The sequence below is a fragment of the Cariama cristata genome, unplaced genomic scaffold (assembly GCF_000690535.1).
Source record: "Cariama cristata isolate BGI_N322 unplaced genomic scaffold, ASM69053v1 scaffold2027, whole genome shotgun sequence".
Taxonomy (NCBI): Eukaryota; Metazoa; Chordata; class Aves; order Cariamiformes; family Cariamidae; genus Cariama; species Cariama cristata.
In genome coordinates, this window is record NW_009626895.1 from 57,507 (window position 1) to 84,454 (window position 26,948).

The window sequence follows — 26,948 nt, forward strand, 5'->3', positions numbered from 1 at the left end:
GAGGTGGTTCTCTGATTAAGTTTGTTCAAAATCTTCATTCTGGAGTATAGGAGGCATCATATCTAAAATATTCAATTATCTAGTTTCTTTTAAAAAAAGAAATGCTTTCAATTATCAGTTTTAACAAAGTGCTGTATTCTATTGTCTTAACCTGATCTTTCGATTTGTGCTACGCATATTACATTTCTACACAAAAAGCATGGGTTTAAGCAGTAATGCATATAAATGCTTTCTTAGATCAATTCCTGAAGCGTGATCTATCATTATAAAGTATTATATATATATAAAATTGCTAACTTTAGGGGGTAGTCATTTTGTCTTTTTCATGTTTGCACAATCTCTTGCATAACACAGCCACAAGAGGAAGCAAAAGGAAAGTGAAAAACATAGTAATACTAAAGATTGTATCAGTAATACCAGTTTTCAAATAATTTCATAGAGATGCCATGGAGAGATCAATGGGGCTTTGAAGTTGATTCTAAGGGTTCTCTAGGCTTTCCTTGGGAGGAAAACTACATTTCTTTATTTTTGTTTAATTGAGTCCATCGAGATATTAAGTACCAGAATCACAGTCCTACCTTACAGAATTATGATAATAAGGCCCCTTAGAAAATTGATTATTTCCTCACTTATCTCAGATGATGAGAATTTGTTACCCTTTTAATATTTTGTAACTGTGTATTACAAAACTGCTGCTATTCAAACCCCGCAGTTATAAGCATGAAACAGCAGATTTGGATTTTTTTAAAAACTGCTTTTTAAGTAGGGATGCCAACTGATTTAGTCGGAGACCTATTCAACCAGTATCCAAAAGAAGAACCCCAGAAATGAGCAGAAAGCTAACAGATAGTGACAGTGCTTCCAGCCAGTCCCGGACAGTGCCTTTTTAGAGAGATACCACAGGCACTTAAAGGTACAATATTCATGAGGAAATGCAAGAATTCATTTGTAAAGGCTGTAGCAAAAGACCATTATTCTGCTTTCTGTAATCAAAAGGATATTTGAAGTTTTAATAATGTTATCTGAAACAAGAGCCTTTACAACTAAAACCCATAATAAATAATGGAAACAACTACTGTATGACTTAGTTCTTACAGGCAAGCAAATCCTCCATCAAAATACTTCATGAAGAACAATTATTCTGTAAGAAAACAGTAGCATCTGAAGATGTCATGCAGAAACTAACAAGTATGAGACTGAGTTCCCTCTTTATAACTGTCAAAGACTAAACTAACATTAGGATCACCCCTATTTTGGCAAAGAATGCATATAGCCCAACAAAGAAATGCAACCACCTTCTGTGTATACTGGGATAACTGCTAACAACCACCAATGTTGTGTAAACGCCTAATGGTCAGGAATGGAATGAAAACCAAAAATCAATTTAACTGCATTGAGATTTAGTTAGAAAGCCAGTTGTAAGAATCCAGACGTCCATACTGTTTCCTAATCTTGCATTCTCTGAACATCGACTCTCTGATATCTTTTACCTTTATCCTATTTTTATCCTGGGAAAATGAGACATTTTATGGTGCAAATATTTATCTAATGGATGATGACAAACATCTGTGTTGCATATCCAGAGGTATTTTACTTCCGTGTCAGCCTACATCATGTCAGTATAGTCCTCCTGTGCAGGGGCATAGAAGTCTTTTAGGTTCCTGAAATCTGAGTTTTTTACCAGTGTCACCTTTGTGAAAGATGTTTGGGTTTTGTCCTTAACTTTCTTCCTTTTTAAGCAACCATCACTCTGAAACATGCAGAAGACAAGTTTGGGGACACTAAAACAGAGGTCTGAGCATGTCTCAAAAGCCACACGTGGGGAGAAGGACATTGTGAACTGCCACCTCACCTGTCAATATCTAACTCAGGAATTAGGACTGTGTGAGATTTTGCAAGAACAACTGCAGTAATTTAGAGAGTGCAAGGATGTAGATGCACAGAGAAAATTACTATTAATATGACTGGAAGTAATCTATAGATAGCTTAAATTTAATCGACACACATTTATCCTTTCTTTTTTTCTCTTTTTCCATTTCTCAGCTCCACCTTCAACAACCTTTGCAACTACAGTGCCCCAGCCCCATTCCCAGGGTCTTCACATGCGAGAAGAAAGGGATGTTACTTTCCTCTATCAAATGCTATTTCACCTGCCATGTTCTATTCTCTTTCATTGACATGTGTCATGAATAGTTCTAGTTTCTTCAAAGAAAAGTGCTTTTAGTATAGAATGCTGTATATGTAATTTCTGTCATTTGAAAATCACTTAAGTTGGTAAGGATTTCAAGAGAAAAGGTTATTTCGCATCTTACATAGAATAAAACTAGCTCACAGCTCCATGAATTGAAGCCGATACAGAACAGGCAGGAAACATCTGTTTTGATACACTTACCTGTTAATGTAAGGCTGTCACAAAACTTGGATTTTCAAAACCACTTTGCAGATTTAGGATAATTCCTCATGGATTTAAAAGTACTTTTAAAATTACTTTGGCAGTTCGTGACATTTGCATTTCTACCTTTGTATGTTTTATGGAACATGCGACTGAATTATATGCACTTTTTAGATCAGAACTCTGAATTTTCAAAAGATAAGTAGCACTTCTCAGCATGAATATACTGAGAAATAGAGATGAAAATTAATACTGAATTGTTTGAAAAGTCAATCTTCTGAGTGAGAAAAGTGGATACAGTTACAGTTTAATTGCTTTCTACCTTGTGCAGAAGAACAGAACCAAACAGAAATTGTTTATCTCGAACAGACTGTAAGGTGCAGGCTGGGGCACTTTCTTATGTGTGAAATGCACATCAATGAAGTGAAAAGGCATATCCGTTGGCTGCTGCTTATTTTTTGGTCGTGTTGGTTTTGGCAGTCACACTGAATCTAGGCTTTCCTGGGTCACCTCCACAAGATTTTGCAACTTTTATGACTTGCACTCCAAATTGAATCTTAAGTAATACTGAATGTGAATACAAACTTATAAAACCTATAATAAAGGCTTTAAGGTTTATAAACCTTAAAACATTATATGACATCATTTAAAATTACCGCTATCATCTAGATAATCTGTCATGGTGCAATACTGAGATGATTATTTTGAGATTCTGACATTTAAAATAGAAATAGAGGCATTTTCCAGGCGTTTCCCCACAGGTTATTATATTACAAGGAACAGCTGACCGAGGGCTGGATTGTGGTTAGTATTTGTGTGGCACCTTGATCTTATTTTATGGAGATGAAATGCTGTGTGATTCTTTGACTTGGCATTACAATGAAAAACAGATCTGTGAAAGTGGTATTCTTCATTATCCTATATCTGAGCCTGTATTTCTGTTGTTTTGAGTGACAATGAAAAATTGTGGTGCTTTTTCACTAACTGCCCTTGCAAAGTCTACCGAGCTAATTAAAGGGGAGCAGGACAGTACTTATTCTGCATTATCAGAACAACTTCTGATGGGATACTACGTGCTTATCTTCAGTCACCCAAAAGTTAGCCATCAAGTCTCTGGTTCCATCTCTAGGTTCTCACACAGGACCCATTCCACCATAAGATCCAAGACTTTTGGTGATAGAGGTAAGTGGGATCAACACCTAGAGGTGCCATTTTGTCTCTACTGTCCACAGCAGAAGCCTACGTGACTAACTGAAACATCAGGGTTTTTTTACATGGTTCACGGTAGAGAAAAATCCCTCCAAATCCAAACAGCCATACTTAGGCAATAGGGGAAGTCAGATGTAAAAGACTTAATCTAGTCTTGAAAATGCTTGATCTTGACTTTGATACTAAAAATGAGAATTCAGTTTTACCAACCCTGTTTTTTCCCCTAAATCCCTTCACTTGAGAATGTTATTTAATAAGAAATGACTGAGGAAGGAGACCTTTCTTAACCTCTATAACTACCAGGTCTGCTTGTCAGAAATCTATTTGAGATAAACTGGAGCAAAAGGCAATGCACAAGTGGCTGAAGGCACATGAAAAATAAAAATCTCCTTGGCACAAGGCTTTTACACTGCAATGGAAAAAATATTTAACATTTAAACTTTTATCATTTAAATTCTCGGCTAACATGTATTCAACACTAGAAACCAGGGAGTCTGGACTTTGCCACATAGGTGTTATAAATGATCAAAGTTTAATTATGCATTTACCGCTTTAACTAACATCTTTCTCTTCATTGATATAGGGTAAGGAGCATCAGCTATTAATGCATGACCACATGTTCCATTTCCTAAATCAACTTCTTGATGACAGTCTCTTTTTATTCAGGTATGTGTTTACTGTAATATAGGTTTTGCACAGCTTGACTATTAAACACAACAAAGGAAGTGCAATGAAAACTGACACAAATTATACAAATGGCAGCATGTATTCTGTCTTCACCTTCTTCTGAATAAATGTCTACAGTTCCTGATAAATGCTTTCTGGCATCTTGTGCATTGTGAATTTAAGTCAATTTAACATTTCAGTGACTAAGATATTTTATAAGTCAATTAAAAAATCAATAAAAAATTTCAGCATCTCTCAGATCCTGGCAGATGTATGTGTGAGAAATTCAGAAGTGCTCACGTTTAAAAAAGACAGAAAACTGCATATAGACACTCTAAGTGGGATGAAAGCTGCATATTTGATTTAATCATCTCACAACCCATTCCAATAATCTCTATCAATGTGTATTACTAGGACTTAGCATTTCCTAAAGCTGCTGTTCTCTTAACTACAAAACTGATCACTGTTTTCACTTGGATTTATTACTAATACTGAAACAAAGTGGCCATGTTCTAAGACGGGGGAACCCCATGTAGCTATTTACGCTCCAGAAGAGTCATGTTCTGCTGTGAGAATGCAAATACTTGTTTCTGACATGTTTTCAGTCTAAGAGCTGAAAGCAAATCTTTCCAAATGTGAATCAATATCACACTTTGAAATAACATAGCTGACCCTGCTTTGAGTGCAAGGCTGGCAAGATGACCTCCTGAGGCTCCTTCCAACCTGAATTATTCTGTGAGCCTAACAATTCATTAGAATTGTGAACTCCTGATACATACCTCAATTGAACTTTCTCAAGCTTAGCAATAAAACTTTGAAACAAACATCAGTTATTTCAGGCACCTGCATAGATCCATATTGCTCATGAGATGGCAAGGCACACACTCAATGGCAATTCACACATTCCCTAGAAGTTTTTAATCACTCAGTAAAGGTTAGACAGTAATAGAGGGTGAGATCCATTTTATGGCATGTTAGATAAAATAAATCACTTTCTGGGAGTCTCTCTCTCTCTCAGCCAACTATAAGGGAGTCTAATACAGGTATCTTACGTTATACAATGAATTTTTAGACACCTAGCAAGATTAAGCAGGTTCCAACACACATTAAGCAACAATTTAATTGATATGCTATCCTTGAATTTTGTATGTATCTTATAACTGCATTACCAACAGATGAGTAGTGAATTGAGAATAATTCAGTACTGACACCTTGTAGCCCCAACTCAGTAACAATAATTAAAAAATGACTCCTGTTTCAGGACTTGATTCAAAACCTTGTGAAGGTGGCAGAAATTGTATCACTAACTTGACTTATCTGAATCATGCTTTTACAGTGATAGCCACAACAAGGACGTTTTAAGTTCTGCAACACTTCAATTTATCCCATCAAACTCCCTAGAATCTAGAGCCCTGAATAGACACATGGATTCTCCACACTTTTTATGGGAAGAGATATATATCTTCTACACAGGACAAGAAGTCAAAAAACCTTTAGGTGGAATTGTCCTCCTTTTTTTTCAAGGGTGAGTGATCAAAATACTCCCATTCACTAAAAACGTCTTTTATTTAACCACAGAAATACAGGCCAAGAGGCCAAGAGAAAGAATGGTGCTCTTGAATTACTTGTACAATACTTCTCTCAATCAACACTGACCCCGAATACCATTAGAAACCACTGTCAGGATAAGAGAAAACTGATAGAAAGACCTGAAACACAAAACTGTGCATTCAAATTTAATAAATTTTACCTCCAGCTCTGCATTCACTCCAAAGTCCATACCCTGTGGATTTATCACTAACCAGTACGAAATGCAATACTAATACAAGTTCCGAATTGTATTTCAAGAGGGCAAATCCTATATTGTACATACTCTGCTGTACAGGAATAGTGACAAATTTCTCATCTGGGGCAGTCTGAAAAATCAGCTTAACCCTTCTGAGAGACCACCTACTGGACTTTAAAATGCCACAATAATTGTCACTTAAAATCAAAGGTAAATCCTGTGCATATACAAGAACAATGAAGTTGCAAATGCAAATTTTGGGGACAGTGATTCATCCTTCAAAAATTTCACTGACAGGGACAGTCCATACCTGCTTGTGTAGCTAGAAAAACAAGTCACATAGATTTCAATTAACTGCACATTTCATATTGTTAAAGAGGTCGTGGATGGTAGCAGAGACCAAAACTGCTGGCTGTGTTTCAGATAAAAGAAAGATGAAACTGGCTCGTTCCCCAGGATCAAATGGGGAATCTCAGTTTGGAAAGCCGCCTCACATGCAGAGTGGGGAGAGGCAATAGCAAGAAGGGAGGCTGCTGAACTGGTGCTGGCTGGGAGACTCTAGGGAGGAAAAGAGTTTGTCTAAAGTAGGACACAGGTCTACAGTGCAGGTTCAGATGATCCACAGAAAGTTTCCTAGAAGCCCAGAGGACTGTGTGGAAGGTGTCTGAATCAGAAAGCCACTGAAGCTGCTGGAGCAGACTGCAAGGAAACAATTCAATCTGCAAAGATACTGTTTCCAGAAGACGGATTTATTTTTAAGCCTTTCTGCCCTGCCCAGCTGATCCAAGTTCCCTCTATTTAAAGAAGAAAAACCTTATTCTAAGTTAGTATTTTTTTGACATCATTCCAACAAAGTGTGGCTTTAGGGAATAAAAGTCTGTAGGCGTGCTCACTGTAGGGAAGACAGTGGGACAGCTCCAGCACGAGGCGCTGGCCTGACTGGCATCCTGCTGTGGCACTGCCAGAAGCAGCAGGTCTGCAGGTAATCCCCAAGTTAAAAACGATATTCCTGGGGGAGGGAGAATAATGCCATATCCTCAAATTAAGGCACCTAGACAGCACTCAGGGACACAGAAGGGTGGATTTGTTATTCTACTTCCCCCTCCTCCTCTTTTTTTTTTTGAGAGAGGGAAAGTTAAAGGAAGAAGGAAGGAACATGGGGATGACATAACTGCATAGAGGTCATCAACAAAGCTCTTGGAAGACCTGTGCGACAAAAGTGATTTTCTTCTATCTAAGTGAACGATCAAAAGCAAAAAGAGGTGACTTTTGGCCAACTCAGAGGCATCTAGTGGGGCTGGGGTGAGAAGCTAATGGCTGTGTGGAGAAGCTTAACAGAGACAGAACCTGCTTTGAGGGAGGAAAAGCAGCCTTCCAAAATGCTTACAAAGCACGTGAAAAGCAGCAGGAAGATTCTGGGGTACCAGAGGGACACATGAGCACTGTGCAGCCTAGACTGCTGAAACCAAAAACCAAAACATGCAGTATCAGTAGTGGGTCTTTTCAAGACCCACAGCACCACTTCCCTCAGCTGTGGCACTGCTGGGAGAGAGAAATGGCTATTAAACCTTCCCCTGGGGTGCACTCTTGGGAAGCAACGTAGAGTGGGTACTATTTCATGCAGATGAGGGTCCTGAAAGACAAGTGGAAAATGAATGTGCTCTGACCATGACCACAAACGCACCTGGGCAGTATGCCCAAGGAGGGGAAGCTGGGTGCTGGATTACCTAGTGCCCGTACTAAGTAGGCCAGGTTTGCCACGTCTTTGTCTGAGTGCACATTTTGGGAAGTAGAAAGATGAATATGCCCAGTGTCTTTGCCTGGAGACACATGGCACAATGCAAAAGCGATAGAGAAGAAGAAAAAAGAGAGTCCTTTTAAAGGACATGGAGCATGCCTGAAATGAAACCCAGGAAGAAGACCTCACTATAAATAAAGAAAATGCTGTTACGGGGATGGCTCGGGTAAATTATAAGAGAAGTCTGGCACCAACCTTCAGCAATGTCACAACACAGTTGATAGATGTCTGTGAAAAACAAAACAGATTGGCCAATTCAATGAAGTCTAGAAAGAAACTTCTGGCTGTTTGAAAAAAGGGTCTTTTTGTTTGTTTTGTAGTTCAGTACAGGTGTGTCTGGATTTTAGCAAGCTTTCTGATATATTTGCCAGATGCCTCAACACTGATTTATTGGCTGCTTGGCAGCCGCAGAAAGAAATACTTCGTTCTCTGGCACATTTCAGTTAACAATTTGTCAGCCGGGAATGGAACCACAGCACCACTGAAAAGAAAGCTTTATAGATGCATTAAAAAATCCCAACCAACTCAATTCTACTTAGGTAAATTTAGTATATATACAATTGGAAAATTCACCTTTAAAAAAGCTTATCTTAAGGGGGAAATTTCAGTCTGTGAGGTAGAGTTTGATACCACAAGAATATGATGCACAAACATAAACTGCAAAGAGGAAAGATAAACAGACTGTTGATTTTGCTTAGGCAGAAAAATGCTTGAGTGACTAACCTGAAGAAGCCCCTTTTGAGTCCTCATTTCCATAACAACAGCTAAGGCATCACAGAATATGTAGAACTGTAATATACACAAAAATGAACCACCTACAACATGAGCTGAAATCCTTGACCACTCCAGGTGTTTGGCATTTCTGAAAATTAGCTCTACGATATTCCCTATTTGCTAAAAAGTATTCAGGAACAAGACAAGTAATTACCATTATTACTGTTTCTTTGAAGTTCAATGCGAAAGCCAAAGAAATGAACATATAAGGATCACAGATGAAATAGTTCAGGAATTATAGTCATAACTTCCTTGTCACATTGGCATGTTTGGACTTAAACTGCAGTAAATTTGTATTGCCGTTATGAAGTACAATTCCCCAGAATCATCCCCCAAATAACTTAAACCTGAGCAGCACTGTACAGCCATTACATGTTGGCTACATAAATAAATTTATTAGGTAATTATTTTCAACTGAGTTTTTCTACCTTTTTAAAATTCATCTTTGTTTATATCACATGTTCTTCAAGAATTTAATAAAATATTAAAATGTTGAGGTGGTGCAAGCTTATTATCTGTAATTTACCCAGTATTTTGAATGACACATCATATTAAGACAGCTCAATTTCACGTGTATAGCCTTACTTCCTAAATGAAATCTACAGATTTGGGAAGGAAATAAAACTTTCCATTAAAAAAAAAAAAATCAGAGCACAGAAAAGGCAACCATACATAGCCTAATTCATAGCATTACGAACTATGTTTATACTCTGTAAATTCAACTGTAAAGAGTTTTTTGTGATGTCAATAAGTACGGATAAGAGATCATAGAAGACAACTCAGTATGAATGTGGTTTGTGAACCCTGTAGAGGAAGTCCCACAAATAAAGGAGTAAGATGTAAAATAATAGAGACTATGACATGCAGTAGACTGAATGTGGACGTGGGGTCATGAGAGAAAAAAAAACAAGTCTGTTATTAATCCAGATTAGATGGCCTGATAGACTTCACTTCAGCAGTAATTTCTACTTTAAAATTCCTAGAAAACAACAAAAACCCACTAAGAACACATATGCAGCATCCTGCTTCCTGAAAGCTGAACACAGTACATATCACAAATCTAATTTCATGCCAATTTTATCAACTATAACACAAGCAAAAGCTGAACAAGCAGGCTAGTGTTGCAGGTAAAGCATCAGTCTTGAGTTCAACCCCTGGACAATCAGAGCAGGTTTACACTATTCACCAACCTCTACCTCTATTTGCCTTACAACACTTTGTCAGTGTAGTCTCTTTAGTTCGTACAATACATGAGAGGAGTGATTGCCTTGTTTTAACAACTTGCAGAGCACTGCTGTAACGAAAAACTAACTCTGAGATAGCACTGGATACAAATAACAAAACATTATGATCAAAGTATCTATTTGTGGAATTCTGTAATTAAAAGCAGAGGAGGAGAAGTATGCTGTAATGACAACAAATTAACAAGTTAGAAAAAATGAATAAAAATATGCTTTTAATGCATAGAAGAAGTAGAAATAATTTTGTCATGACTTGAAATAGTTCAAGGAATTGATTATTTTCCAAAGACAGAACATCAAAATAAAAGTTCAATGATCCACAGTGTTTGGATGAATTTCAGCTAAAACAACCCACCAAAAACCTAAACAAAACAAAAAAACGAACCCAAACCCCAAGATGTGTGCTTACCATACCATCAGAATTCAGGGACAACAATGATTTATGTAAATTACTGTCCTCTTCCTTAACTGCATACGTGTCTGTGAATCAAGCATTTCCCAGTTCTCTTGCTGGAACTACTAATCTGTCCAGTAAACTCGTGGAATCATCTTAAAATCTTTATTTGTCACTTCATGACCCCATAATAACTTGCAATAGATAATCTGAGGATCAAGAGTGGCTGCTCTGTTTAGATACTTGATCTGGGAGATGCAAGTGCTACTGCCAGCCTAGGAATGAAGCCCTAAAGCAGAACAAAGCCACTGCTTTTCTTCTGGAGATTACAGTATGACAGATCATGAAACACTGCATGATGTTTAATTAATTCAACAATTCCTTGCAATATAGCACTAAGCTGTCACATAAAATCTGAATATGGCACATTAGAGAAAGAATTACAGAAATTGTGCTAGAAATGTGAGAATAATTGTTTTCATTGTGCTCATTCTGCTGCAAACTGAAAAAAAAAAGAAAAGAAATCCATAAAATACATAGATCGTTTGGAAAGAACATACCTATTAACTCCTTATTTCTGACATCTAAGGCCATGTTTCGTAAAGCTGTAGCAACTGCACATACCACCCGGTCATTGTCTATTCGAAGCAGTTCCACCAGGATTGGCAATCCTTTTTCTTTGCGGACAGCAGCACGGATGTACACTGACCACTGTAAAGACACATGGGAGAGCATGAAGACGAAAGTCAGAAATGACTACAGAAAGCAAGGCATCTGAGGTTGTAACAGATAACATAGTAAGGGGTAACAAGCACATGGATGCAAACTCAAAAGAGGGGAAATAATTGCATTTATGATGCTAGGCAACCACTTGATTTGGAAATCTGCACTAATTTTTTATGGTGGCAGAGAAATTAAATGATGAATTGACTTTACTCCTAGCACACCTGGTTACATTTTTACAGCCCAAGTCTGCACATGACTTGCTTTGCATCAGCATTTCCTATGCAACATCTAATGATGCCTGTCCACTGCTAAAACAACAATGTTTATATTACAAAATATATATTACAAAACATGTTCAAGATGTCGAGTATTTCTCTGTTATTACCATTTGGTCTAAAAACATGCAAATGCTGTTATTTCTCTTGTGATTGTCAACTTGTTCAGAAGGAAAAATGATGACAACTCTATGTCTGCTTTTGGCACCTGTAGTGGTCCTAACCAGAAGACTATTGTACATCGAGGAGCGATTCACGTAAGAGTTGACCTGAGGGAGGTGCAAGCCTGTGCTGTGCCATGCTGCATGTACCACCTGGCTGCACGATAAACCCAGCAGCTGATCGTATCAGAGAAGCCTGTAGGCATCTCCCACTTGGCAGCTGGTCATGACACCACTGGCATGCCCTTGCCTTTTTCTCAAAGCGAAGCAGCATGTTCTCATGTGAACATTCTTTTTGTTTGACAGTAAAAATGATGAATACAGTTGTTTACTTCTAAGAAAATCCTCTAAGAGCTCTAAAGACTATCATGCCAGTGAACCTTTCCATGGATGGGATCTGTGCAGCGTGCCATGACCAGGATGTCCATCCAATGTTGCACAACTAAGGGTTCCCAGCACCTGAAGGGACGAAAGATTAACTATACGTTCCTCTTTTTCATTCTACTGTTAGCTCCAGAAGTTGGAAAAAATGTAAACAAGACCAAAACTGTGCTCTTGTGGTTTTAAAAGCTATGAGTATTGCCAAAATTGAGACGTTTGGACACCTGCAGGTCTTCTCAGCACAGGTCGCTTCAAAACAAGCCATCTACTAGGCATATATTCCTTCCCACATCCTGAACTCTTCTCTGGAATTTTCATAAAGTTCGCATTCATGCTCCTTGTACTGACAGTTGGAAGGAATTCATTGAAGCAGAGCTTCTCCCTCCTTCCAGTGCTATGGCATGGATGCTTATCCTGCCATTGTACCTGGAAGGTGAAGACAAAGTTCTGGAAGCCCTTAGCCTTTGAAATATTTCAAATACTTCAGAAGCCAGGGTGATAAACCTTCGGATTTTCAGATCATGATGACCCTTCTCTTTTGACAAACCTTCCTTAAAAAACAGTTAGATCACACCTTAAAGAACAGTTACATTGCAATAGCATTCCACAAAACAGAAAATTTGTTTTGTAAAAACAAATTCCATGAAATAAAGCATTAGAAAAAGGTAAGCACATTCACTGTCAGCAGATCATGCTTATGCTTTGCATACGGCCTCTACTTACCACAGCTGAAGCGTGCACTTTAAAAGCTAGCATCTGTTTATACTATAGACAGGTGCCCTGAATAGCAAAAGCCAGAATATATTTTGTGATAAGAATAGTAGATATGGAGACAGACAAGGGCTGCAATGTTGCAGTATCTGGAGTGCAAATTCATTCCAGGTGATGTCATTCAGGGGAAATTGGAAAAAAGGAAAAGAAACCAGCATTTAAAGAATATTATTTTATTATTTCTCCTCTGTAGTAACTATGCATAACAAAAGCCAGACGGCTGGACTTTGCTGTAGATGAAAGTGATAATGGTGACGATAAGCTTTCAAGGCAGATAAACAGGACATGGGGTTCTCGGCATCACCGAGCACAGTAATGTACTATGTCTAAAATGTAAATGTGCCACCATTTTCTGCAGCAAATCAAATAGGTCTTAGGTGAGAGAAGTGGTAGCAGGATTCTTGACTGATCTTATTCTATGCTCTCTCCTCCAGTCTCTTCTCTAGAACCAGTATATAGGATGATCATCAGATAAAACACTGAAACACATAGAATCATAGAATGGTTTGGTTGGAAGGGACCTTCAAGCTCATCTAGTTTGAACCCCCCTGCCATGGGCAGGGACACCTTCCACCAGACCAGGTTGCTCAAAACCCCATCCAACCTGGTCTTGAACACTTCCAAGGATGGAGCATCCACAACTTCTCTGGGCAACCTCTTCCAGTGTCTCACCACCCTTTCGGTGAAGAATTTCTTCCTGATATCTGATCTAAATCTACTCTCTTCCAGTTTAAAGCCATTGCCCCTTGCCCTATCACTACAGGCCCTTGTAAAAAGTCCCTCCCCAGCTTTCTTGTAGGCCCCTTTTAGGTACTGGAAGGGATCAGTGAGTGATCATCTTAAGGAGCAGCGAGTTTAATAGAAAGTATCTGCTGAAAAATAATTTCTTTCCGATATCTTGATTTTAATGGGATAATGCTATGAAAACAACAAATTCATCTTTCTAAGCTTCCTGTTTTAACAAACATGTGTTTACCTGCCAGTTAAACACACTCTCACCTGCAGCTGGGAGTACCCAAAGCAATAGCTCTTTGCACTTAAAAACTACCATTGCTGTATTTTCTGCATCTCTCCCCGGGGAGGCCTCTGCTGCGTCTGCTGTGATTACAAGGTGACGGCCGGAGTGAGAGTTCATGGTAGCAGTGAGACTACTTTGAGAATGGCGTGAACCTGTCTGGTTGAAGTGAGAGTTCAAGCTAGCAGACACTATACTGAAAGATGCTGTCGTTCATTGCAAAAACACACCACAGATGTAGTGTCTCCAATACAGACTACATGTGAATCAGTGGGGGTGTTTGGTTTTTTTTTAAAAAAACCTTATTTGTGTCTATTCAATACCAGAGGGAATCTAAAATGATCTTATAGATTATTCACTATATTATAAAACCCTCCATATTGAAATCTCAGTAAACAGATTTCCTTTGATTTTTTTTAGTCAGATACCAAGGGAAAACACAAGCACTTGTTTTATGAAACTCAGGTTTACAACAGACTTCTTGGGTTGTGGTATTTTCATCATCCATTCCAAACCAAACGTTTAAAAGAATCAAATTAAGAAATGGGGGTTTTTAACCCTAGGGAGAGTAGAAGATGTTGTAGGAGAAACACTGAAATAACTCAGTATGAAAAAACCAGAAAATATAAACCCCCTTAATGACATGCAAGCCTTCAGCATCTGTAATGAACCAATTAATTTGATCACAATGATAAAAAATACAGCTGCAAAGTTTTCATAGGGGAAAAATCCAAGATATAATGTTTTACAGATACACATATGCACACACATACATAAAACAATGGGAGAAAGAGAGAAAAATATGTATGGAACCTCTCCTCTCCCCTGCACATTCCTCCCCCCCCAGCTCTCTTTTTCCAGAGGATGTCATCTGCTTCGGGAAAAGTTCACAGACACCTCAATGTGTGATTTGCTATCATTTCATCTGCATTTTCAAGTCATGCACCTTGGGCTGAGAGACAGAAATGTCTATTAATTGTTTCAAGAGTCTCTGGAGAACTTTCCATGTGGAAAGTGCTAAGAACTGTCTGTGTCTCCCTCCTTAAGCTGCCAATTAGGACAAGTCTCTGCAAGCAATTATGCTACACTGTGGATTTCAGGAACGCTCAAATTGAGATGCCTGAAAACAGCTATTTTATTCTTGCAGAGAATGGAAAAATTGGTTTGCTCTTGCGTATACTGATGATCCTTTTGTTTGCCTAAAGCCATCCTGAAACGCGCCTGCATTTCCACATTGCAGGTCAATTGCTAATACGAGGTCAGTGAAGTATAAAAGAGAAGAGATGAAAAATCATAAAAAAGAATGGAGACAAAGGGTTTGTTGCCTATCAGTAGGTAAATGAGGCACTCTGCCAATATACTTAATCATCCTGTTACTCCACAAATCAGTGGCAGTGTCAACGATCAAATAACTGCTCAGTTTGTAAAGAGAAAGGGCTCCTATGGGAACAGTAAACACTTTAGAGGGAACAAGAGCCAAAAAATAAAATAAAATGATTATTGTTGCATCAGATTGCAGCTAAATTATCAGAGACAAGCACAGGAGCCACAATCTGTGCATGAATACTCTTTACAGATAATTGAATTTGGGGGGCATAACTACTATACATCACTTTGAAGGTACCTAGTGCATCTCTATGTCCACTTTCATTAGTAGTTCTTTTTATTTTTGTCATAGTAATTAAGTAAAAAGATACAGCAAACTGGAAAATTATTTTTTACTTTGTCACAGTTATTATTATGAAGGACCCTTTCCAGAGCTGAATGCCTCTAGGGATTAAGATTACATTAGGCTGAAACTCAACAAAAGAGTAATTAATCTAGATAAAACTTACTTTTTTTTTTTTAAAAAAAAAAAAATTGAAAAGCATTTAGGCTGTTAACTGCTTTATAGTGTTTCATATGTTTTTCTTTATCTTCTTATGAAGCACCACCACAGGAGACTAAACTAAAAAATGAAGACATTTCCAGCACAAAATGAAAAAGAAAAAACCCTTCAAAATAAACCCACAAAAAAAAGCCCAAGGAATACCAACAATTATATACACTTGATATTTTGAATGGATTTACTTTCCTGACATTGACATCAGTGTTACGGGAGTACCACCAGAGTATTTCACCATTACATACTTCAGTTTTGACTAGAGTTTGCATTGTATTGGTACAGTTCAACACCGTGACTCAAAGACTATCGAGATACAGAACATTAAAGGGAATTGCTGAGACATAAACTACAAAATGAAACCTAAATCAGGGCAGCAAGCATGACAAAGCAAACTAAATTACCAAGAGAGTCAGGAAGATTAGAGAGACACAGAATTTGCTAGGAGAGGCTTAGAAAGGGGCTGTCTGCTAACAGAAGTGGAACAATAGACCATGGAAGAGAACTGCATGTTGAATAATCAAATATCAATGAGAAATCAAAGATCGATATTCCTTTTTGTCTGATCATAGTCAATGTAATACATGCATTAGGGAAAAAAGAGAACATTTTTACATTTCACTTAGAAAATTACAGATCTACTTTACTCAAATAACTCTACTGGGATCCTTCAGAAGTCACACCACCTGACAGAGAGGAAGGCTCTGAAATCTTGGTTATCTTTTTGCAATTTCTGAAGAAAACGAGCAGTTCCCAGGCAGTTTCTGCTCCTTGACTGCAGTGTTTTGTTCTCAGAAATGATCCCATCTGGTAGGCGATCACAAAGTTCTCTACATCTTTGTGTTGGGACAAGAGAAATGTAGTAACTGCTTATTGTCTTCTTGGTCCATGACCTTAGTCAAGTTTAAAGAGAAAGCAAAAAATCTGGTGGGTAAAGATAGACAGTTAAATAAATAAATTAGAGAAAACTAAAATGGTGTTAACAGACGATATCTTAAATATTTGAGGAAAGTAAATTTAAGAAGGAATTGCCCTTGCATGTCATCATTCTTGGTTCTGCAGTACTGTGTATTCAAAATGATGAGAGCCATTATAATCACTTTTCCAAACCTTGTATCTAATACAATGAAAAAAGAAAGGCTTTGAGACAAAAGTGGCACATCTCATGGGAAGCAAACTGACAAAGTATAATAAGGGATTACTTTGAGCATGAATTCACCATGAGCTACTGTGCTCCCGTTCCACAAACTGATGTCCACACTGATTTCTTTGTGATGTCTGTGATACAGGTGTTTGCAGCAGCAGGTCTTGCTTCTTGATTATTGTCCCATGCCTTGGATCTTGTATTCCTTCCTACAGAGCCAATATGTTTCCCTGTATTAACTGGTGCTGCCTCATCTATGGGGGGGATTCCACCCAGGTAAGAATTCCTGACAGAATAAACCACTGGTTATTTAAAAGGTTTGCCTTTGTTGATTACGTGATGTGTTACAAGCGGTCTTCTCCATCCTACCACATAAGGATTCATAATACTAATATTTTGGAGAAACTGAATGTAAGCCTTTTCACTGTAACCCAAAAAGCTTTCTCCTGGAACAGCCAGGAAACTCCAGAGGGTTAATATGTAACTAACTAGAGTCATCAGAAAAGGCTGGCAAGGAACCCACAATATGTCCTTGCCTGATAACAGGAAGATTGATAACCTAGATGTCTGCTGCTTTAGACAATAATTACTCATTATCTGCAAGTGGCTGGATGGTAAGGAGCTTGAAACTCTTTTCATACTACTCTTTGAAGTAGCTGCACTGACCTTGTGACTGAATCAGTCCCTTTTATGTTTTCAGTTTCCTTATCTAATAATTTACTTAATGGAGCTCTTGCTCCCATGAGAGTCAGATTTCTCTAGGATGGAATTAAGAAAATAAATGCAGTTGCTTGCCTAAGGAACAAAGACTGAGATCGCATCTTTCTATCTCAAGAGATCAGGCCAATGACCCATAAACCTCATTCACATGGGTATTGTACCTGTTGGGGATCAAAGGCAGAGACATTCAGTTGTCTAACCAAAGAGCCTTATCATTCCCTGCTGAGTATGATCAAACATGGAAGTGAAAGGAAAGGATGTAGAAAGAACTAGCTAAGGAATGCTATGGTCTCATGCAACTGCAAGACTTGTTCCTGATGTTAAGGAGCCCAAGAAGTAAGGAGAGGGGTCAGCAGAACTGCCACCTTGGACTTCCACAGGGCAGACTTCGGCCTGTTTAGGGGTCTGGTTGACAGAGTCCCTTGGGAGGCAGTCCTGAAGGGGAAAGGGGTCCAGGAAGGCTGGACATTCTTCAAGAAGGAAATATTAAAGGCGCAGGAGAAGGCTGTCCCCACGTGCCAAAAGATGAGCCAGCAGGGAAGAACACCGGCCTGGCTGAACAGAGAGTTTTGGCTGGAACTCAGGAAAAAAAGGAAAGTTTATGACCTTCGGAAGAAGGGGCAGGCAACTCAGGAGGACTACAAGGATGTCATGAGGTTATGCAGGGAGAAAATTAAAAAGGCCAAAGCCAGCTAGAACTTTACCTGGCTACTGCTGCAAAAGACAATAAAAAATGTTTCTATAAATACATTACCAACAAAAGAAGGGCTAAGGAGAATCTCCATCCTCTGTTGGATATGGTGGGAAACATAATGACAAAGGCTGAGGTACTTAATACCTTCTTTGCCTCAGTCTTTAGTAGTAAGACCGGTTGTTCTCCAGGTACCCAGCCCCCTGAGCTGGAAGACAGGGATGGGGAGCAGCATGAAGCCCCCGTAATCCAAGGGGAAATGGTTAGTGACCTGCTACACCACGTAGACGCACACAAATCTATGGGGCTGGATGGGATCCACCCAAGGGTATTGAGGGAGCTGGCAGAAGTGCTTGCCAAGCCACCTGCAATCATTTATCAGCAGTCCTGGCTAAACCGGGGAGGTCCCAGTTGACTGGAAGTTAGCAAATGTGACACCCATCTACAAAAAGGGCCGGAAGGAGGATCTGGGGAACTACAGGCCTGTCAGCCTGACCTTGGTGCCAGGGAAGGTTATGGAGCAGATCATCCTGAGTGCCATATTACGTGGCAAGTATGGGACAACCAGGTGATCAGGCCCAGTCAGCATGGGTTTATGAAAGGCAGGTCCTGCTTGAGTAACTCAATCTCCTTCTATGACAAGGTGACCCACTTAGTGGATGAGGGAAAGGCCGTGGATGTTGTCTACCTAGACATTAATAAAGCCTTTGACACTGTTTCCCACAGCATTCTCCTGGAGAAACTGGCTGCTTACGGCTTGGATGGGTGTACTCTTCGCTCGGTAAAAACTGGCTGGATGGCTGGGCCCAAAGAGTGGTGGTGAATGGAGTTAAATACAGTTGGCGGCCGGTCACAAGCAGTGTTCTTAGGGTTCAGTATTGGGGCCAGTTCTGTTTAATATCTTTATTAATGATTTGGATGAGGGGATTGAGTGCACCCTCAAACAGTTTGCACATGATGAGTTGGGCAAAAGTGTTGATCTGCTTGAGGGTAGGAAGGCCCTACAGAGGGATCTGGACAGGCTGGATCAGTGGGCTGAAACCAACTGTATGTGGTTCGAGAAGTCTCAGTGCCGGGTCCTGCACTTCGGTCACAACAACCCCATGCAACACTAACGGCTTGGGGAAGAGTGGCTGGAAAGCTGCCTGGCGGAAAAGAACCTGGGGGTGTTGGTTGCCAGCCAGCTGAACATGAGCCAGCAGTGTGCCCAGGTGGCCAAGAAGGCCAATGGCATCCTGGCCTGTATCAGGAATAGTGTGGCCAGCAGGACTCGGGAAGTGATTGTCCCTCTGTATTCAGCACTGGTGAGGTCGCACCTTGAATACTGGGTTCAGTTTTGGGCCCCTCACTACAAGAAAGACATTGAGGTGCTGGAGCGTGTCCAGAGAAGGGCAACGAAGCTGGTGAAGGGTCTGGAGCACAAGTCTTATGAGGAGCAGCTGAGGGAGCTGAGGTTGTTTGGTCCGGAGAAAAGGAGGCTCGGGAGAGACCTTATTGCTCTCTACAAAGACCTGAAAGGAGGTTGTAGCAAGGTGGGGGTCAGTCTCTTCTCCCAAGTAACAAGTGATAGGACAAGAGGAAATGGTCTCAAGTTGTGCCAGGTGAGGTTTAGATTGGATATTAGGAAATATTTCTTCATCGAAAGGGTTATTAAGCATTGGAACAGGCTGCCCAGGGAAGTGGTAGAGTCACCATCAAAAGATGTGTATATGTGGTACTTAGTGACATGGTTCAGTGGGGCACTTGGCAGTGCTAGGTTTATGGTTGGACTCGATGATCTTAAAGGTCTTTTCCAACCTAAATGATTCTATGAACTAACAGGCACTCAGGAATATGAACCTGGCCATCCTGTCATTAAAGCAGATGAGGGAAGTTTGTAAAGCCTGAAAAGTAACTGGGACAGAAGACTGGGCTCACAGAATGGACTAACAAAGGCCGAGAGCAGGTGTGCTACCTGTTCTAATGTATACCATTACATTGCCAACAGAAACATAGTAGATCTTGTTTCCTGGTTTTAAAAGATACGTATTACCTACAGAAGTTATGATAGTATTTTAAAACAAAACAGGATCATATGAATGAAGAAGTTATTTTAAGGGTTTGACATAACTAAGGAAATCCTACTTGTGGTGACAACACTTGTGTTTTTAACAGCATGTAGTAGAAAAGATAGTATCGTAAGACCAGAGGCAATGGGAACAAACTGAAACACAGGAGGTTTCAGGACAGATTTCAGAACATCAGGAAATGCTTTTTCACTGTGAGGGTGATCGATCACTAGCACAGTCTGCCCGGAGAGATTGTGGAGTCTCCCTCCTTGGAGACATTCAAAAAACCATCCAGACATGGTCCTGGGAAAGTGGCTCTAGGTGACCTTGCTTGAGCAGGGGGTTGGATGACGTGACCTCGAGAGGTCCCTGCGATTCTATGAGTTCACAGCAGCAGCTATCGCAGAAATGTCTCTGGTGGATAAACTGACATCAGCCTAAATTTAGCTGTCAGATACATACAGACAGACATAGCAATATAGATATCCCAATATCGCCTTTCTTCCTGAGGGAAATTTTGTTCAGAAGGGATATAACCTTGGATTCTTGATATTGTTAACTCTAGGACATTTTGCATATAACTTTTTACATGCTCAGTAGATTTAATGTATTAATACAGCCTACTGACCAAGGTGAAAAATAAAAAGAACTTGCCACTTTTATTCCCCCCATCTAAGGAAAAATACTGATGCCAGATTACATATAAAAAGATCTATGGAGATTTCCTCTTACAGGATGACTCTTGTAATTTTATACCTAGTAATTTTTTTAATCCAAGGTATCAAAATAAATAATGATATGAGATTGCTGAAAGGACTTCAGGTTTGAAGTGTTATAGTGAGAGTAATTTCTTAATAAGCAGGCAAGTGTCTTCAGAATACAGCTCAGTCAGTCAGCAAACCTACATTTATTTGTGCATTTTTGCGCAAATTTAGTTAAACCCAAATTAAGTGGCAAAGAAAACTGACAGAGCTCCCAATGAAAGTTGATATCTAATGGCAAGTAAAGAATCTCCACTGCTTCCAAAGGCATGTCTCAAGCGTTATTCGCTCAGGGAAAACTCCAGCTAACCGTGATGAGGAATGTATTTGCCTAGATTTTTATTTTATATTACTAAGCAGCTTTAAAATACAAGTTCATATTAAGTACAGTTAGAAAAAGTCTACTTTCAGAAAGAAATATATCTTGGAGTGGCAATGAAAGAATGCAAAACTAAAACCAATGGCCATCCTTTTTATGCGTTGTTCCTTCTGCCTGTAAGTTTACAATACAGTGAAATTACCCTGGTTATGATTTGATGGGAGAAAATATTGTGGGAAGCAATGACTCCCCTCAAACAGAAACTCACCCAGCCCCAGGCAGCAGCTGAGCTCTGCAGCAGGGGGTAGGCGCACGCACGTACAGCGCTGACAACCTGCCCCGCAGGCTGTCAGGTTGTACGTGTACTCGGGAGCGCATACTGCCAGCGGCCATCAACCCCATCAGGAGGGGGACATGCAGTGACCAACTGCTAGCACCACAGGCCACTGCACAAAGCAGTAGTCAGACCTTAAACAAAGTGGTATCCTGGCAGCAATGTGGAAAACTTTAATTTGTCAAATCTCCCCCAAAAGCTAACATACTTGCCTGTCTCCATATATATTATTCAAGAAGGGCCATTCATCCTTTGCATAGGTGCATCAAGTAAGTACATGAATAAAAAAGAGAGATCTGTGAGGATATGCATGTACTCTTCCAGGAAAGAAATGGGTTTGCTTCCTTCAGATCCCAATACCAGCGTCCTCCCTACCTAACGACATCTTGGTGCAGAAGACTGAGATGAACCAACTTCCATATTCACCTGAAAACAGCCTCTTCCAAAATGAGTTCTGCTTTGTACATAAGCTGTCAATCTCTTCTTCAGAACCAGAATATATATCAAAGTCAAGATATGCAGATGTGATCTGTCCCAGGTTAAATTTTCACATTTAAAATATCCTTCCTCATACCTCAGACCAGCATCCTGTTTTATTGGTAAACTTTCATTTGGACCTGTTAATGTATTTGTCACAAATATGCTCCTTTTTTGATTCATTATAGATTGTCTTAGTTCTAATAATAATTGCACAGACCAAATATTGTATTAGTCATTGTAAAAAAAAACAAGTTTACTTTGCAGATGGGTAATCTATGGCAAGACTTTCATCCAAAGTATTTTATCTCGACATAGAAAAATTATATGCAAACGTATGTATGCCACACTTTCTTCTGTTTTGTTAGTATTTGGCTTTACAAGGAATTCCTGCAACTGAAACAGTGCTAAAAATGTCCTACAGATTAAGATTTATTATGTGCATGTGTGGCTTTTACATGTATGTATCAACGAGAAGCTATATTCCCTGAAATAATGAAAACTTTCAGCCTCTCTCAGCTATTAATCCTTAATGCTCTGTACTGCTGCTTTCTTTTTGTGTTTGAAATTTTTAAAAGCAGTCTAGGGGATTTAGACACATATCATCTGTTAATTCTAGTGGCAGACATTTATCTAAATCCTGTACACAATTTTTTATTTTTTAAAACTTACTCAGGCTTCCTTTTATCTGCTTTCTTTCCCTTCATAATGGCATTGGCTAAGCACTGTGTTAAAAGTGTTACCTCTTGGTCACCGAGGAGGATTAGACAGCTTTATACCAGAGGAATCAAAAGGGTGAAACAGCTAGGAAAGAATTATGCAAGTATATTGACTGCACTGTATTTTCTTCCAGAAGAGACCATATCTTCGGAAGTGTGTGAGCATGCCTGGTGTGCCAGCTGCCTCATATATTCTGGGATTCTTCTGGCATTAAAATAATGCTAATTGTAAAAAAAATCCACAGTTGCTATTGCTATTAATATGAATAGCAACATTATTTATTTTCATGCAGTTTGCTCTTTTTCTCTCTTTCAGTCCATCATAAAGTTCTTGAAAGATTTCAAGTAAGAAAAAAAAAACCTCTTCCCATTCTTTATACAATTACAATTTCTTGGAGGAATTAAAAGAATCAAAATCTCCCTTAGGAATAAACTCTTCTTTTAAGAGTTTTCTATCTTTTATTTCAGTCATTTTATATCCAGACGACTGCAGCAGTGGAAAAGAGAGGTCAAAAGGTGGAAACATCAATGCTTATGTAATCCCCAAAGAGGATTATTCCCCTCACAAAAATGGCTACTATGACATGTGAAATTAACGATATTCATTCTGTGTCTGCACATCACTTGTAATGGAATTGGTGAATCTTTAGAAAAATAGAGCAACACAAGAACCACCGAGTTTTTCCCATGGTATCAGCGCGGATAGTATTAAAGTTCAACTCAGTTTTTCTAACCTGGCACTTGCCAAGGAGCTCTGCGGAGCCTGCCTTCCTCTCCCTGTATGCTTCTGCCAACTAAAGGACGACAGGTATACAGATATATTAGAAATGGGACAAGGGGCACCACTTGAATTTTAGCACTCCTATTAGTCCTAGCAAATATGCATGCATTGTTTTCTCATTTGGACTAGGGCTACACCCATTCCCAGATGGGTAAAACACATTTATAGTGTTTCTGTGCCAGGATTACACAATCTGATGTGGTCTACAATACGAGAATAATAAAAGTATAATGATTTTCAGGCACGATGTATACATAGCCTTTGTTGGACTAAAATCACTGGGCAGATACTTTGTTACTCATTTAATATGTCGATGAATGCAATAGTCAAAGGTATTTCATAGCTTTGGTGGAACACAGCACTCAAAAAAAAAAAATCACATGCCTCTGAAGATCTACTGAATGTGCGAACTCAACTTCCAATAAAACTTTAGGGGAAGAACAAACAATTTATTACTGTCAGGGCTAACATTTCAAAATGAATGCCTAATTTAAATGGTATTTACATATCACATACAAATGCCCAACTGCTTAAAACCAATCAGGATACCTTCCAAGACATAACTTTGATAACTGAGTTTCCCTAGACATGCATGTTTTCATAGTAAATGAGAAAAATTCCCACTGAGAGTTAATTTAAAATCAATACATTATATTTATACAATAGGATTAGATAGTTTAGTACTTTCACCCAATCAAACCAGTTTACCATCAGGAAAGAAATGAAGGGATTGCTCTAAAAAGTAAATCAGGCTCAACTGTTATCTTGAATTTTACTGATTTGTTCTAAATTTAGAAATATTTTCAAAATCTAATAAATTAGTTCTTAATTTTTTTCTCAATTCACTGCAAATAATACAAGAGAGAAAAATCAATCTTTTGAATACAATTGACAAGTAGGATTACCTGGAACAGACCGCCTTGATTGAGCATTTCCTTGCTCATCGTACACATTTAATCACATTGTTGACGTATTTTAATAATTTCTTATTTTTTTAAAAAGTAGATGGCAAGATTACTTGTGTTGGTGTCACATCACCTATCTTGCTCTGCTCTTGCCTGGTTTCTTTTAAGAGACAGAATATCAACCAGCTTCTGCAGTGACAAAACAATATGTTTTCATCTGATTGTCATTGGTGATATTTTTGGCTCATTTTTCATGGCTCTGTCACCCAGATTCATAAAGAAGCTGCTTCTCCTCACTTGGATATTGGTTTTCAGTGGCAATTTTTCATACCTGACTTGACCAATGTGATTTTCACTGCTGTATGCTGACTTTTGCTATGATATGACTATCTGTATCAATTCAGAGGACTTAAAATACTATCTCAAATTTGACTGTAGATAGCTCTGTGAAAACAGAAAGTTATTCCACTACCAGGCGCATTCAGATACACTTATATCACCAATTTGCTGTCATCTGTAGGGTTTTTTCTGAATTGAAAATGAAATACTTATCAGGTTAATATTCCTACCTTCCAACTCCCAGCAGCCAAGTTCTGCAGTGCCCCTGCTGCCCCCTCCAGCGTGTCTGGATTTGAGCACTCAGAAAGAAGTGTGAGGTAGGGTTTGACTATTGAAGGGTGCCACAGCATCTGGATTCCTTTGGGTGGTTCTGCACAGTCTGGGAGAGGTCCTACACCATCCCACTGTTGGAAAGTACAAATCAGATTGTCAGCAAGCAACAGCAAAGTACTTGAAGCTATAACAGCTATGTGTGTGTGCGTGAAGGCATCTGCCCGCAAGCAGCGACTCTCAATTTTAGCATATCATGTGATTCTTCACAGAGAAACCAAATTTCTTACTCAACACTCCTTACAGATGAGCTATAGCATTGGTAGAAATCAGTGTTTTAGCTAGCTGACATAACAAAACCACTTTTCACTGCATTTATTTTTTTGGGTGGGAACAGAAGCCCAGTGAACATATCTTAAGAGGCAAATCTAGAACTTGCATAGGAAGAAGAGGTTTTCCTTTTTCACATCCTGCTCAGTTCTCCGCATTCTCTCTCTTCTCATGAGGGAAAGAACATCACCACCGAACACTACTGTGGAAAACTAAATCATTCAAGGCCATGAGCCCTCCATTACCTGAAAGGCTCAAGTGTGACAAGTCTTCCTCAACTGCACAACTTCTTCCGGCTTCTCACTGTGCGAGTGCTGGAGGCATTCGGCCATACAGCCAGCCAGCTGTGCGGTCTGAGACTCCAATGTAGTCAGTAGAACCACCTCACAACACAGACTCATCCTCTCATCACATACAGAGTTTTGCCACAAAAATAACCCTAGTCTGATATCCAAAATGGGCAATATTAAAACCTGGACAACAAGCAGGTTGTTGCACAAAACCCAGTCTTACCAGAAATAGAAACTTTATTCCAGGAGAACAGGGATTGACCTCTCCAGTGGAATGCAAAGTACTTGCACCAAAGCATGAAACATCTTAAAAGAAGGAAATTCAAGGGTGGTTTTTTTTTCTTTTTTAAACAAAAGAAAGATGTCGAATGCAATTTTAATGAAATTTAAAATGTGATTTCTATCTATATCTGTAATGTATATTTTGCTTTGCTTTGTACAGATAAAGGGATTTAGAAAATTCATAGCCTTAATACCACTGTTAGGGACAAGCCTTGACTTTTTAATAAAATCTCTTTTCTAACACCCCTGACATGTCCAGATTGCATGATACGATACAAAGTAAACCTTTTAACGCCTTGGGTTAGAGCTTACTGTGATTACGTAGATTAAAAATGTGTATTATAACATTAAACATCCACTAGACGTACAAAGATAGCACAAGCCAAATTAATTCCTTTTTTAGATCTGTAACAGTTAATTAGTTATGAGTCAAACAACACAACAACATTTGTACTGGGAAAGACCTAGAATGCCTCATTTTCAGGACGTATCAAACGTCATTTTATTTAAGCTAACTTTAATAATCTACATCTAGTTTAAGGGACAATCAATCAGGTCTTATCTAATAACAATTAACATAACTTAATTTTAATAAGGGTTTGCTATATTACTACCATTGAGAATGCGAACCACTATTTTTTTCTAAATTAATGCAGAACAAACACCAAAGTGGAAAGCTAGTGGGACCATTTAATACACATGAGCAGTTACAGACAACCAGAAAGCTGCTCAGATATGAAACTCACTGCACTGGACAAAAATTACTATAGTTTAAAAGAACTGGCACAGCAATACCCAGTGGTGGTTGAGAAGCTACAGGAAAATTGCCTCTGGAGAAACAGTCCCTTTAAATGACACTACTACTGTGCTGTGCCTTTGAGTTTTTCAATACATTTCTGCCTTTAAACCAATAGGTTGATTTCACTGCATGTGACTCAGTTCTCATTTTTTTTTTTCCATATAAATCATCATCCTTGCCAGACATGACTTCTCGTCAGCTCATAAAATATATGTTAAAACCTGCTCCTTATTTTAAGTCTCAGAATTCGATCATTTGTGCTGTCAGA

The 26,948-nt window shown here is 39.0% G+C and overlaps 1 protein-coding gene across 1 annotated transcript in view; it reads right to left on the minus strand.

The window, feature by feature from the left end:
• LOC104164769 (catenin delta-2-like) overlaps positions 1 to 25,113 on the minus strand; it is a gene marked incomplete at both ends in the record, with an annotated part of 77,105 nt that extends 51,992 nt beyond the window's left edge. Inside the window, 2 exons of the mRNA XM_009704212.1 lie at positions 10,821 to 10,971; positions 24,940 to 25,113. Coding sequence (XP_009702514.1) covers positions 10,821 to 10,971; positions 24,940 to 25,113 — 325 coding nt within the window. The remainder of the gene's footprint in view (positions 1 to 10,820; positions 10,972 to 24,939) is intronic.
• Positions 25,114 to 26,948: the final 1,835 nt, after the last annotated feature.